The 15,146-nt window shown below is 45.9% G+C and overlaps 2 protein-coding genes across 3 annotated transcripts in view; one reads left to right on the top strand and one right to left on the bottom strand.

The window, feature by feature from the left end:
• Positions 1-1,428: 1,428 nt before the first annotated feature.
• Positions 1,429-3,996, top strand: LOC133758226 (cytochrome P450 11B2, mitochondrial-like). The gene is made up of 3 exons (XM_062189408.1): positions 1,429-1,472; positions 3,304-3,477; positions 3,837-3,996. Exons 1-3 carry the CDS (start codon positions 1,429-1,431, stop codon positions 3,994-3,996), a joined length of 378 nt encoding a protein of 125 aa, XP_062045392.1.
• Positions 3,997-6,823: 2,827 nt separating this feature from the next.
• Positions 6,824-15,146, bottom strand: part of GML (glycosylphosphatidylinositol anchored molecule like) — a 60,832-nt gene continuing 52,509 nt past the window's right edge. For both annotated transcript variants that reach the window (XM_062187928.1, XM_062187927.1), the window contains exon 4: positions 6,824-7,210. In XM_062187928.1, the coding sequence (XP_062043912.1) occupies positions 6,870-7,210 (341 nt within the window). In that variant the 3' untranslated portion in view covers positions 6,824-6,869. The remainder of the gene's footprint in view (positions 7,211-15,146) is intronic.

Below are 15,146 nucleotides of genomic sequence, written 5' to 3'. Positions count from 1 at the left end.
CTGTGGCAAAAAATTATCTACATGAAGGATCTCTGTGAGACCCCAGTGGAAAGAAGGGACCAATAGAAGAAGGTACCTTTCTCTGAAGGGAAGAGAGAACTTCCACTTTGCTTATGGCCCTGTCTAAATAATGTCAGAGTTTGTGGACTCAAAAGGCTTCCATAGCCCTGGCAACTCATGTCAAGAGCCTCAGGTGATCACTGACATCTTAAATAAGAGTGTTAATTGCTAATCCTCTGCCTTGCGGTGCCGGCACACCGGGTTCTAGTCCCAGTTGGGGTGCCGGATTCTATCCTGGTTGCCCCTCTTCCAGGCCAGCTCTCTGCTATGGCCCGGGAGTGCAGTGGAGGATGGCCCAAGTCCTTGGGCCCTGCACCCGCATGGGAGACCAGGAGAAGCAACCTGGCTCCTGCCTTCAGATCAGCGAGACCCCCGGCCACAGCGGCCACTGGAGGGTGAACCAACGGCAAAATGGAAGACCTTTCTCTCTGTCTCTCTCTCACTATCCACTCTGCCTATCAAAAAAAAGATAAATAAATAAATATTCTAAAAAAAAATAAGAGTGTCAATTGTTAAATCAACAAGAGTCACTGTGCACTTGCTCCCCACATAGGACCTCTGTCCTTAATGAGTTATACTATGAGAATTAATGGTTAAACTTGTCTTCAAACAGTAATTTAATCTTTGTGTGTCTGTGTGGATGCAAACTGTTAAAATACTTTTGGTACAGAGTTGATCTTCTGTATATAAAGATAATTAAAAATGAATATTTATGAGGAATGGGATGGGAAATGGAGTAGGAGGAGAGATGGGAGTGGAGGAGGGAGGGAGGGTATCAGGGTAAGAACCACTATAATCCAAAAGCTATGCCCATGAAATTTATATTTATTAAATAAAAGCTTTCAAAAATACAAAATATTAGCAACATATATGAGAAAAAATTAAAATTCTTTATTTGAGAGAGTTACACAGAGAGAGGAGAGGCAGAGAGACAGAGGTCTTCCATCTGCTGGTTAACTCTCCAATTTGCTGCAAAGCTGGAGCTGCGCCAATTTGAAGCCAGGAGCCAGCAGCTTCTTCCAGGTCTCTCACATGGGTGCAGGGGTCCAAGGACTTGGGCCATCTTCCACTGCATTCCCAGGTCATAGCAGAGATTGGATCAGAAGTGGAGCAGCCAGAATTCAAACTGGCATCCATATGGGTTGCCCACACTGCAGGCAGCAGCCTTACCAACTGGGCAACAGCACTGGCCCTCCAAAAATTTTATGAAAGAACCAAAGATATAATTAAATGACAAGACATTCCATGGTCATGGATGGGGACACACTATTGTCCATATGTCAGTTCTTCCTAACCTGATGTAGTTTTGAAGACATCTCATTCAATGCTGCATCCAAACAATAGAATCTTACTCTGTCCTAAATAGCAATGATACCTCCACCCATGAAGATGCAGGGGACCCTTAAATTCAGGTGAGGAAGGGAAAGAAGCCAGTCTACAAAGTCTACAGATTGCATGAATTCAATTCTAGAACATTCTAGAGAAGGTGAAAGTGTGTGAGAACTGGCTCCTAGCCTGTGTGAGGAATTAATCAGGACCCAGGGGGAGATTTTAGCAGTGGAACAGTTCTCTGTGGTCCTACAGTGATGGACACTGGCTATGCAGCATTTTGTCAGACCACAGAAGGGACCACACCAAGAGGAAACCCTAGGTAAACCAAGGACATTGGGTGATGATTATGTATTAATCTAAACTCATGATTGTCACAGATGTGCCACTGTCATGCAGGGTGTCGATAGTGGGGGGTTGGGTGGGGCAGAATAGAGGGAAATTCTCTACTCTTTGCTCAGTTTTCAGCAAGCCAAAAATGTTGTAGAAGTAGTCTAGAAGTCAGCTTGCCCAACATGGGTGCTCACAGTGCCAGGACTCCTGGCTCCAGAACCTGGACTGGCCTTGCACTTGAACCCCTTACAGGCTTGTATGTTCCATTAGTTAATAGCCCCTGGACACAGACATCTTGTGTAATTCCTGCAATGGCCTTCCCAAGTCCTCGCATGTACGCTGGTCAAGGAGTGCACGGAATACTTGCTGAATGAATGAATGGCTACTGAGCAGTGAGTTCTCCCTTTTCCTGTCTCGCTTTAGAAACTCCTGTGTCTGGGCTTGATGTTTTGTTCCTGCTGGGGACAAGGAAGCAGGACTTAGCCTTTGAGAAGCTCTGTGAGAGGTTTTAGGAGGGGAAGGCAAAGAGGAGAGTGTAGTGTAACAGACAGTGATTAGACCAATGCCCAACACCTTGAAGATCCAATCCACAACCAAAGTCACTTCCAGAAGCAGGAAACGGAGAAGGAAGTCACAGCACAGGTTACAACAGTAATGGAGGAGAGATCACAGGAATGCCATGAATATTAATCCCGTTTTCCCTGTATTAATAGTTAAACATTTTGGGGCTGGCGCTGTGGCTCAGTTGGTTAAATCCCCAGCCTGCAGTGCCAGCATCCTATGAGCGCGGTTTGTGTCCTGGCTGCTCCTCTTCTGATCCAGCTCTCTGCTATGGCCTGGGAAAGCAGTGGAAGATGGCCAAAGTTCTTGGGTTCCTGCACCTTTGTGGGAGACCTGGAAGAAGCTCCTGGCTCCTGGCTTCAGATCAGCTCAGCTCTGGCCTTTGCGGTCATTTGGGGAGTGAACCAGCAGAATGGTACACGTCTCTCTCAGGCTCTACCTCTCTCTGTAATTCTTTCAAATAAATAAAATAATTCTAAAAAAATAAACATTTCCTTCATTCTACATTTGAAGGATTTGAGATTTTTTAAGGGAGAGTGATGAGACACAGTGCCCACTTATGTTCCCAGATTTATCTTCATCAAAGTCCATGAAAAATAAAATCTCTTAAAAGTCTGCAATGTTCCCTCTCTCTCCTGATAAGGGCTTCATCCATCTTCATCCTCTCCCCCACAGGAAGGAAACTGAGGCCCCTGACGTTTGCCTTCCCACTGCATCAACCCTCTAAGAAGAATCAATGGCTGACCATCCACACTCCCCTCTCCTAAACACAACCCTTGCAGACACAGGGCTTAGGCAGCCAACCACCTCCATACACTAGTGTTGGCTCAGGATCCTGGCCCTGAGATCTGTCCTGGGTTTATTCACATATTCAGACAGTGTCTCCCATGAAATGAGCTTTCCCCACGTGTGGACGCACAGGTGACTGAAAAGACTGGGGCTAACCAGACTTGGGGGAGCCTGAGAGTGACATTCAGCTGTGTGGATGGCAGGGCTTCGGCTGGCTCTGTGAGACACCAGGACGCTGAGCACCAGGGCGGCTCTGTCTCCCAAGGCTGTGCTGCCCTTTGAAGCCATCCCCCAGTGTCCCAGCTCCGCGTGGATGAGGATGCTGCAGATCTGGAGAGAGAAGGGATATGAGAACATCCACCTGGAGATGCATCGCAACTTCCAGGAGCTGGGGCCCATTTTCAGGTAAAGGCCTTGCTGGCCGCTGGACAGATGCTCCCAGAATCGTGTGCCCCAGGCCTGGCCAGGCATACAGCAGCACCACTGCCCAGGGCAGCCTGTGCTGTGCGTCCTTAGGAAGGCAGGGAGCAGCACAGGGGAGCTGGGCAGTGTCCTCACTGATGGGGACGGGGGCTCCTCAGGAGGGTCAAGCACACTATGGTCACAGCTGAGCAGGCAGAAGTCAGAGGCACTAAGGGTGGAGAGGTTTCGGGTGCACAGCAGGAGGGATGTCTTGTGGGAAGCCGTGGGTCTATGGGGAGGAAGAGGTCCCACAGGAGGTGACCTGGAGAGGGCTTGGCCAGCCTCTGTGCTTCATCCTGCAGGTATAACCTGGCGGGACGACAAGTTGTGTCTGTGATGCTGCCGGAGGACGTGGAGAGGCTGCAGCAGGTGGAGAGCCAGCACCCCCAGCGGGTGTACCCAGAGCCCTGGGTGGCCTACAGACAGCATCGTGGACAGAAATGTGGCATGTTCTTGCTGTGAGGGCCGAGTCGGGATGAGGAGGGAGGTGGGAACCAAGGCCAGGACCTGGGGAGAAGGCAGAGCAGAGCTGACACCAAGTGCACCTGCCTTGTGGTCTGTGTGTGTGGGTGGAGCCAGGCAGATCATCACACACCCAGAGCCATCCCATGGGGGACCCTCTGGCCTGTGGCTGTGGGAGTGGGGTGTGCTGGGGAAATGGCCATGGCCCCTACAGGTGAGATAGGGGAATGATGACCACGTGGCTCCTGGAGCACCCTCTCTGTGTAGCGGGCATTTTCTCTGGCAGGTGGATGGCTCTCCCTCCTATAGGTCAGGAGCACCTGCAAGAAGGGAGTCATTACCAGGCCAGGCAGTGCCAGGCTCAGTGTCAGGTAGAACTGCAGCTCTGCCCCAAGGTGCCCTTGTCTCCTAGACTTAACACAATCCTCACATTGGTGGGCACGGTCCTGGGCTGAGAGAGATGGGGATGCACACGTTGATGGGTCTTCTGGCTCAGAACTCACACACATCAGGGCTGTTTCTCGCCTGTGCAAAGGGCAGCACACCTGCTCAGGTAGGGAGAGACATGCGACTCGGAACAGATGTGCTGTTCAGGGTTTGCATCAGGACAGGCGTAGGGGCTGACAGAGGGATGTCTGTCTGTGGACAGCTGCTCACACCACGTCAGGAAGACTTCTCCTGGCTGTGAGATTTAGGGCCATGCCCCTTCCTGTGCCCTTCACTGAGGACTTTAGCCAAGGAGCTAAGATAAAACCTACAGTGCCTTTTAGACTAAGCACCCTCCTAAAGTGCATCCATCTGTTAAGTCACATATGTGAGAAACTGGAGTCAAACACTGTTGTTAAACATATAAGCATTCACAATTGGCCATGAGTTTATCTATAGAGGTCTTTCTTCTCATCACCCGAGATTCTTGTCCAGCACTCATGGCCTTAATTCTCAGTGCAGGAGAAGTCCCTTCCTGACCTGGCATAGGCAGATGTCTACAGTCAGATGTCCCTCTGTCAGATCAGCCTGCAGAGTTCCATAAGCATGGTTTGCAGAACAGGCCTAGTGGCCTGCTCTCCCTCAGCATTCAACATCCAAATTTCTTACTTTCTCCTGCCCTTTGGAGCATAGCTCTGCTAGAAATAGAATTCTTGATGGGTGGTTTCTCTTGTTTTGTTTTAAGCACTTTGAGTGAATCAGCACACTTCATTCTGGCTTCCAAGAAGTTCTCCAGGAGAAAAGTTCTGATTAATATTTTAGAGATTTAGTGAAGAACTGATTCTTCACTGACTGGTAGGCCAATCATGTACACAACTGCCTTAAGAAATGAAGACCCATAGTGAAGCCAACTGATAGGAGGCTGCTACTAGTCTGACAACACTGGTTTCTGGTTATCGTTGATTTACAGGTAGAATAACATGCTAAAATAATAAAAGGCACAGTGCAGCCAGCTTGTCCACCGGTGACAGTGCTTAGGACCATTATCAACTTGGGCACTGTGCACTGCAAAAGGTTCCATGCACAGCAGAGTTCTCTGCACCAGCATCACCTGAGCCCGTGTGTAATGTGTGGCCCTACAGTCGACTACAGCTACAGGCTCACCGGGCCAGAAGAGCTCCTCGGTGCCTTTATAATCTGGACAACCACAGTGCTCTATGGCACATCGACCAGAAAGTCATTCTGCCGTGCACAACTCTAAGCTTGGACGTTTCGCACACACACTGGGACTCTCTGGAGAAGCCTGTCTGACGCATCCACCACAGGCAACCCCACCTTCACAGACTGAGACCAACAGGGGCTGCCAGGGCCTGGGGAGGGTGAACAGGCAGTCACTGTGTATTTGCTGTGGGGTTCTTCTGGGATCTCCACTGTTCTGGAATTAGACAGTGGTGATGGTTACACATCCCTGTGGATGTCATCTCAATAATACACTCTAACATGATTACAATGGTGAACTTAAGATGTGTGAATTCTTTCCCGTTACTTTCACAAACAGGTTAACTGACTTACGAAGGAAGAGGAGGAGGTGAGCCCAGAGGGTCTGGAACTTTCTGTTCCCTCCACATCATTCTCCTGGTACTGACCAGAGATGCGATGAGAGGGGCAGCAGCCCCAACTCTCCTTGCATTCAGGTCAGGCTACAGATGGCTTCAGGGCCACCTCCAACCTCCCAAGGGGCCATTTCAGTGTATTTCAGTACATTCATGGTGTTGTGCATCCTCACCACTATCTATCTGCAGAACAGTGTGGACCTCCAAAACAGACCCTCACCAGTCTCACAGGCTAATGTCTGGGGAATAGTCTACGGCCCATGTGAACTGAGGGGCCATGTGGAGACAACTCTGTACCGGCAGAGCCATCTGGCCCCTACAAGGGTGCAACATGCTGTGGTCCCTTCCATCTGACCCTGGAGACCAAGGGGTCACCTCTGTGCCAGGCCTCTCTCTGACCCAACAACTGGAACCCATGGCCAGCACTGAAGGTGGCCTCGAGCCTACAGTCTGCACATGGCTGAGGCTTCTCTTCCAGCCTACAGGCAGATTCGCCCCTGGAAGTTTTCCCTTTGGATTACAACAATCTCTGTAAGCAAAAAAAGCAAGATGTTTTCACACAGCGAATCTTTAGCCCACCACGTGTGAAGGAGAAAAAGCACTTTAAACACTCAAACTCCAAGGCAATTCCTCGGTAGGTGGCACAGTACAGGAGACAAAGAGCAGAGATGGGCTGGGGCTAGATCCTGAGCATGTGCAGGCAAACAATGTTCATGACCATTTGTGTAAATAATGATTATTTTTAATTTCTCTCTTGAAGTACAGCAGACATGAGCCATCTGGGCCCAACAGATCAGTCTCTGGCTCATAAGAGGGAAACGGAGAGTAAAACTGCTATGAGGGACAGGGAAGATGGGTCGACCATCCCAGGAGAGGGTCTCGGGTCAGTAGATTGCTGACTATGATGGAGACCACGCTCAGGAAGAGCTGCGATGCTGATAGTCGGATAGCACTCTCTGGGAGCGGCTCCTCAATGGGGGTTTCAGGTTCCATATCCCGCTCCAGGTTTGTGGGGCCTCCTTCATTGCAAGTAATGCCACCACAGCATCGAAGAAAATAGAAACTATTTGTTATAATTTTAAATCTTGGTGCTTCAGGAGGCTGTATAGCTGAGTATACAAACGAGCAATTGTACGTACAGTTCTTGTAAATGAGCATTTCACGAGGGTTCAAACCTACAAAAGGTAACAGTGAAAATCACTCATCTCACATTTGCTGTGATTGTCACATCACACAGACCCTCATTCATCCACAGTAGCTCATGCATGCATTCTACATTGCAAAACCTTACAAGATTGCCTGGAATCCTAACCAAAAGAGAATGTCCCAGTTCCCAGAGGCTCTGATGACTCCAAGAATGCCTTCTTCTGGAGCTGCTTCTTGCCTACCCTGTCATCTCCGTAACTACCTCAGCCCCTCCTATAATGGTGTATGGCTGCTTCTTCTGGAACTGCACAAACCAAATGTGCTGTCAGCTTGTGTCAGGGTAATTGGAGAGCTCCAGAAAGTCAATGGAGATCAGAAATCATGCTTTCCTCATGTCCCAGAGACCATGCTGACATTATATTAACAGAACCTAATGTTGGCTTTCTGCAGTTGGCAAGACTCCTATAGAATAAGGGCCTTCCCAGGCCTTTCTGCCTGGTGTTCGTACCTCCTGGATCAATACACAAATGCTCCTAAGCCCTTGCTGCAACCCTCCTCCCCAGCATGTACTCAAGGGACCATTTCAATGAGGGTTCCTCAACAAACATGATTACCTTCTTCCTGGCTTGCCTAATGACCTCAGCCATCTAATGTTACCTGACAACAGCTCCAACTGAGATTGTCCTTGAGAAACAATACTTCTCTGTGTAGCCTACACAGTGTGGAATACAAATGTTTGATTCCAGAACCTACCCTAAGTGATGTACTCCAGTAGTTGTGGGCCTTGCCTCCTGGACAGCACTGAATGGAACTAAGCAGCAGTCCCCCACTTCCCTTCATTTCTCATGGGATTTTTTGGCAGTTCCTTCAGCTCAGAGCACACGGCCCTGTGGTCTGCATGTGGAACCAGGCTCAGAGCAGGTCAGCCATTGAGCTCCTAGTTCTGTCTCTCCACTCACACTGTTCTGAACTACAAGGCCAAGGAAAAGAACCATCTGTACCCAAATGAAGCCTTCTGAACTTTCATAGAACTGAGTGCCATGAAAACACTAGGCAAGGGTTTCTAGATTTTGAAACTTTTCTTTTCATTCCACTTTTCCACAAACCCTTTGGAGTGTCCTCCCATGTTAGCTGCCTGGTTGTGAACTTTATACAGATAAAATCACACATGAGTTTTTGTGGATGGCTTCTTTTCTCTACTTTGTGTTTCTGAAATCCCTAAGGTATCCTGTTGTACATTGTTCATCCTCACAATTGTAAATGATTCCCTTGGTGAACATAGAAAAACTGATTGCTGACTGGCATTTAGATTGTTTCTGGAATTTAGATTGCTGCAGGTTTCTGAGCCTGTCTATAGATTCCAGAGGATCACACACACTTCAGAACATTAACACCAGTTTAATGGGTTTGGGGTACACTGTCATCCCTTCCAGGGTTTTAAGTTTGTGGGTTTCAGCTGCATTTCCATTACAAAGAATTACGCTGAACATTGTGTCCTTCCCACGTCCCATCTCCCACATTAGATATTCACTGCAAATTCTCCTTTAACAATTTGTTCATATTTCTTTTTGATAAACTGAAAAAAATATTTCCATTTTATATGAAAGACAGAGATGTGTACAGAGAGACAGACAGATAGGTGGACAGAGTTAATCCATGCCCTATTTCATGCCCCAGAGACCCTGAACAGCCAGACCTGGGCCAGCAGCCAGATCGATGTCAGGAACCAGGAACTCAATTCTTTATATGGGTGCCAGGGACACCTTACTTGGGCCATCACTGGCTCCTTCCCAGGGTGCATATTAGCAGGAAGCTGGGCAAGAAGCAGAGCAGTCAGAATTCAAATCGAGTCTACTGACATGCAATGTGGTATCCCAGATGGCAACTTAACAGGTGCTCCAAACTCCTGCCTCATTTGTTCAAATGTATCTGCTTTCTTTCTGAAGGGTGTATAAGGAAAAGTTCACTAAAGGTTTTAAATATGAATCTTTTAGCAGAAAATGTATATTTTTAATGCATTCCCCTCATCTGCAGTTTGTACTATTTTATCAGTATCTTCTTTGAAGTTGTGAAACTTGATGTAATCCAATTAATCAATTTTTTTTCTTGAGTGACTATCTCTATTTTGACAAGGTTTTTAACAGTCTTAATTATCCAGAAGGCACAAATATATTCTTTTTTTTTTGCCCTACACTGACATCTAAAAGCACCTGAAATATTTCCTTCTGTGGAGGGCAAATATTGGGTATAAACATCTGATATTTCCATGACAACTTAGTGCAAACAGCAGCTTTCCCCAGTGCCCTGTGGGGACAGCGTGGTCCAGTGGTTGAGTGAGTGAACAGGTGTGATCTTTTCTTGAATTTTCCTTCCTCTTGTAGTGTCCTGTTTTTTACTCTTGAAACCTACACCAGGTTGTCTTCACTACAAAAATTATTTTAAGTATTCTTCAGAGTTCACAGCATTAAGTCCTCTAGCATTTTAGTTCCTCCTGAAGTTTGGCTGGTGCTTCCTAGCCCTTTGTATTTCCACAAAATTTGGAATCAACTTGTCAACACCCATACATGTACATGTGCCCCTCCCCCCAACACACAGGAGCCTTCTAAAAATCTGATTGGCATTTTACAATTCACAGATTAATTTGAGAAGAGCAGATGCCTTTACCATTTTGGGGGTATTGAATTGATCAGCTCTGTATAACTCAAGGCAGTTCCTGATGAAGAAAAGATGCTTATTGCGCCTCATGGTTTTGGAGATTCACAGCCCAAGATCAATTGGATCCACAATGTGCATCTTTGGCAATGGCATTCTTGCTGGTAATGTCCTGAGGTGGTGCTGCACATCATGTGGCAGGAGTACAGGGCATGCAACTGTCTACCTCCATGTGGTGTCTTACAAAGCCCCAGGAAGCTGACACGGGGCTCCAACCTAGCCAACAAATCAAATAAGTCACCTCCAAAAGGCCTCTAAGCACTATGTTTGGATTAAGGTTCCACCTGTTATATGTTAACATCAGACTTTAGGGGCCAAGCCTGTAGCACATGGGTTTTCAGGGTTTTCTGTGTGATATCCAAACCAGAGCATTTTGCCATGGCCATCAAAGCTTCAAGTCCATCCTGTGGGGAAATTAGTTACATGATGGTGCCCAGGGGAAGTAAGGTGGGCGGAATCCAAAGTTGTTTACCACTAAAACTGATGGGCTGTGCAACATCAGGGGAGGTAACAAAACTAGTAACAAGTGTATAGACATATGGCTAGTCCTATAGAAATCCCCCCGTAAGGTGATTTTTTAAGTGATTGGTTGGTCCTTAGCCCTGCCCCAATGACTCTGCAGTTTTGTGCTATAAAAGGTTCTGTTTCTCAGGAAGTAAATGAGTTCTTGCTAGACTTGGCTCCCCGCTGTGTCTGATTGTCTCCGGGATCAGGAGGCTGGGGAACGGGCGAGCGGCGCACTCACCTTTCCTCAGACCCAGTCCATCCTTGTACGGGTGGACTAAGACCCAGCACATCCCATGGTACACAATGCATTCATCCTATCCTCAAAGTCCCATTCACTTCATGTCACAGCACTGCTGAAAAGTCCAAGTCCAAAGTCTCATCTGACACCCAAAGCTAAATGCCTCAGCCGTGAGCCTGCACAGCTCCAAGCTGCATCCCAGATACAGAGGCAAAAAAGGCACAGGTCACACAGCTGCCGTGATTCATCATTGTTGAGTAAGCAGCCACGCATTTATCTCTTTCATTTTAACTGTTGTTTTACAGTTTCAGGGCTGGAATCCTCCACAAAACTGGTTAGATTTCTTTCTAGATATTGATTTATGGTGCTTTAAAAATGTTAATGTTTTGTAAATCTTTTAAATATGTTTCTTGCTGTATAGAAAGATTTTTTTTAAAATTGAGCTTTGAATCTTTTTCTGGTATCTAGAGCCCACGGTCAAGTCACTTTGTATTTGAAAATTTTTTCTCTTTCAAATCCACACATATTTTAATTCTGCCTGTTGGCTGCCTGAACTGAAATCGCCAGTTCCCCTGGGGATCATGGTGTTGATGCTGGAGTCTTATCACATCCTTCACCTCAAGGACACGGACTCTGCAATACACAAATTTAATTGGCATTTCCATAAGATATAATTTTCTTTTTGCTCCCACTTTCCACAGGATTTTTTTTTACTTTGGAATTTTAGCAAAAAGATTCTATATCAATGATCCTGTCTATATGATCTTTGTCCTATTTTGTAAATGTGGCAAATTAATAGAGTTCTGTGACTTGAATCCATAAGGTGGTGGTAATGATTGTGTGAAATGGGTTTTTTATTTTAGAGTAGTCTTATGTTTTTAGAAAAGGCACAACGATGGCATGAGGAGTTTCTACAGAGCTCAGAGCCAGGCCCAGTGGTCTTCCTTGCTTAGAGTAGCACACTTGTCACACTGGTGAGCAAACACTGATCAATTCTCAGTGACTCTACTCCACATGTGACTGAGATTCCATCCTTTTCTCTGTTTTTATCCTGTCCCAAGATCCATTCCCTATTTCCATCCCCACCCCTCACCCCCCCACCCAGGGACCTGCACAGCACTGGAGTACTCTCATGTGTATCCAGGACTTTACAAGTTACTCTTTTCTATGTTTCCGGGTGTATTCACAAGAACAGAGGGGCTACACATTCCCTTTTGTGCAATGCTTTTGCTGACTTTCAGAGTTAAGGTTAAGCTGTCATCATAAACTTGTTATGAAGCCATTCTACCTTGTTGGTTACCTGCAAGGGAACATGAAACATTGCTGTTATTTCCCCCACAACAATTTTGGTAAGTTTGCCAGTGAAGCATTCTGAGCCAAGAAACATCGTGGTGGAAAGATTTTCCATAAAGGCTCCATCTCATTCACAAGACAGGGTAGTGTTCAAATTCCATTGTGCATCAGATGTGGTGGTGCTTTTCATGTTTTTGTTCATTTCATCAAGAATCTCCAACTCACCTTAGGAGGGCTCCTCACAGCACCCTCTTAGTTTCAATATAGGTTCTGATGATGTACCGCCTTCACTTAGGACACCGGAAAATTGAATTTTACTTATGCTTATTTTCCAAGGTTATACCGTGAACCTTTCTAAAGAAGTAACTCTCAGCTTTGTTGAATTTATATATGCTTGCCCCCTATCTCATGGATTTCAGCTGTAAGACCCCTGCTAAAAGTAAATATTAAAATAATTTTAGCAAGGGTTAAAAAGTTTGGCTGCTGACAGTAGCCATTCCTTAAGATAACTGTGTCTCCACCTGCCTGCAGAATAACCTTGGGAAACTGCCTTGTGAAACTGCTCTGTGTAACTGTCTCACGCGATAACACTTGCAGGAAAGAGTTGCAATAAGGTTTCTGTGACCATTGTATAAACTTACCCCTTCCCTCACTAAAATCGCAACAAGAGTTTGCCCTTCAAAATAGCCAATCACCAAACACCCCACATACATATGTTAATCAGGTGGCTACTGTCTTTAAAAACTGCTGTAACCCCTGCTCAGGGCTCTCTCGCTCTCTGGACTGCCTGAGGTGCTGGGGAGCCCATTTGCGCAAACGTATTAATAAATATCCTCTTGCTTTTGCATCTACTGGGCTGGAGTTTTGGGTCTTTGGGCGACCACCCAAGCGCGTTGGATTCCCAGATTTGGAGTCCTTCATTGGGAGCTCGTCCGGGATTTGGATGTCCCCAGACCCAATTCTGTGACCAGTTGGAGGTAAGCTACTTGTTTTATTGGTTGCATCCTTCTCGTCGTCTGGTCAGTGTTTAAGTCTGCACTTGGTGCCTGTACGGGACTTGAATTTGTATTGGACCAGTGAGGGAGGCAGACGTGCCCTGAGACCCCTGGTCCCACCCTGGGGGATGCTCCAGCGGTGGTTTGAGGGAAACGAGAGAGAAAGTGCCTCTCTCCTTCCCAGGGAGAGCCTGGCCATCCGGCCACTCCCATTTGAACTTGTACTTTTGGTTTGCTACCGATTTGGTGCCGCGGCTCATCTTGTGTGTTGTGTGCGTCTGTCTGTTTTCTTGTTCCCCTCCTCGTTCGTTTTACTCTCTCCGTACCCATGGGGCAACAACCACCCCTTTAAGCCTTACTTTAGGCCACTGAAAAGAAGTTCAAAACTGCGCGCACAATCAGTCGATCGTCATCAAAAGTAAAAAGTGGGTGACTTTCTGTTCCTCGGAATGGTCGACCTTTGAGGTCGGCTGGCCTGGCCGAGGGACAGGACCTTTAATGCTGATATTATCTCACAGGTCAAGGCATGAGTCTTTCAACCAGGACCCTACAGACACCCTGACCAGGTTCCCTATATCACCGTGTGGGAAGACCTGACCCAAGTCCCTCCCCTAATAAAGGCTATAAAGACTCCATCACAGATGCAGGAAATACAGTTAAAAAAGGTGAGCCATAAAACAGTTCATTGATGCCATAGGAATAGTCAGTCCTTGGTTCACAAAAGGAGTCGTGGATGAGCAACATTAAAATGTACTCAAAAAAGATTTAAATGTGCATTTAAAGAAACAAAACAAGCCGTGACAAAGGCTGGAAAAACTTTATTGCAGATATAGAGAATAGGGTTAAAGAAACAAACCATAGAGCAATTTATCAGCGCTGTTAAAAAAAATTTGTCCTTGGTTTGCTAAAAAGGGTGTTGTAAATAAAAAACACTGGAAGTAAAAAAATATAAATCAGTGTACACTGGACAGCCCTCACCCTGTATTTAAATATTTTACTTAAAGTAAATGTTACCTGTTGTAAAATTAATATTACTATGTAAAATAAAAAATTGTGGTAACAAAGTGTCCGGACTACCCATTCTATTTTTGTATTATGTGTTAACTCTACCCTATTATTAATAGAAATACTTGAACAGATTATGCTTGGTTTGCTTTACAAAAAATTGTAAATCAAAATATGCTGCAAATAGTTAAGAAGGCACAAACCTACAAGAATGTAACAATTACAGATAGTAAGAGGCTACTATCATTATGGCTAAATGGTTACCCACCGTGTTCCATCCGCTAAAAAATTTGTTGTCTTATCAAAAAGAGATGTTACAAATATTTAATAAAACCCGAATCACTAATTTCAGAGTAATGCAAAATGTTAGCGCATTTGTTAATTGGACTGTGTGTGCGTCAACATGTCTGTTTAACAAGTAACAATGCCTCAGATCTCCATGCCATGGGATTGTCTAGCCAGTTCTTAGGCTGTCTGCAGCAGCTTGAGTTATTGTATTAAAATGGTACTGTTTTTTTATGTCCCTGACATGGGTGCCCAAGAAGCTAATTCCCCCTCAGATATGTTTCAATTTATCCTTAAAACACATTGAATATTATTGTGCTTGCTAAATGTATACTTGTATAAAAAATTTGTATTACATTCTTATAATGTGTTAATTATGTCTACCTCTCAATGCAACCCTAGTGCCAAATGTAAGGACAGATTTTTGGGATGGAGAGGCTTGTATCTAGGTTCAGCTCTGGTAGACAAGTAACTTCGCTGCTGGATGACCTTCTCCTGCTCCTTGGGAGCCTGGCCAGTTCCCGGGGAGGAGGATAAAGGAATGTTTCTGATAAACAGGTGGGCATGCTTCGTGTCTCGGCTCTCTGGCCAAGATCCAAGACGGGACGCACTGCTTGCCTAAAATCTTAGCAATGAGCCACCCGTGTCCTTGGGGGCTTTAAGAGGGAGCCGGAGCAAGCCTCTGCTGCTGCTGTTTCATCCCAGGGGAACACGCAGTCAAGCTAAATGTTAAACATGCCTGTAATGATTACTAATAATGTCTGATTCTCAGTATGGATCCTTTTCCGGTGCTTTGTGAAGATTGCCTAGTGATGCCCACAGTACTATAAATTCTGCTAAACATAAGTACAATGTAAACATGGATCGATTGGCTACTGTGGCTGAGGTGTTCCCTTTGATAAGGGATTAATAAAATGGATTCACTTAAAA

The sequence above is a fragment of the Lepus europaeus genome, chromosome 4 (genome assembly GCF_033115175.1).
Source record: "Lepus europaeus isolate LE1 chromosome 4, mLepTim1.pri, whole genome shotgun sequence".
Taxonomy (NCBI): domain Eukaryota; kingdom Metazoa; phylum Chordata; class Mammalia; order Lagomorpha; family Leporidae; genus Lepus; species Lepus europaeus.
Note: the sequence above shows the minus strand (reverse complement) of the source record. Positions and strands in the feature narration are given on the sequence as shown.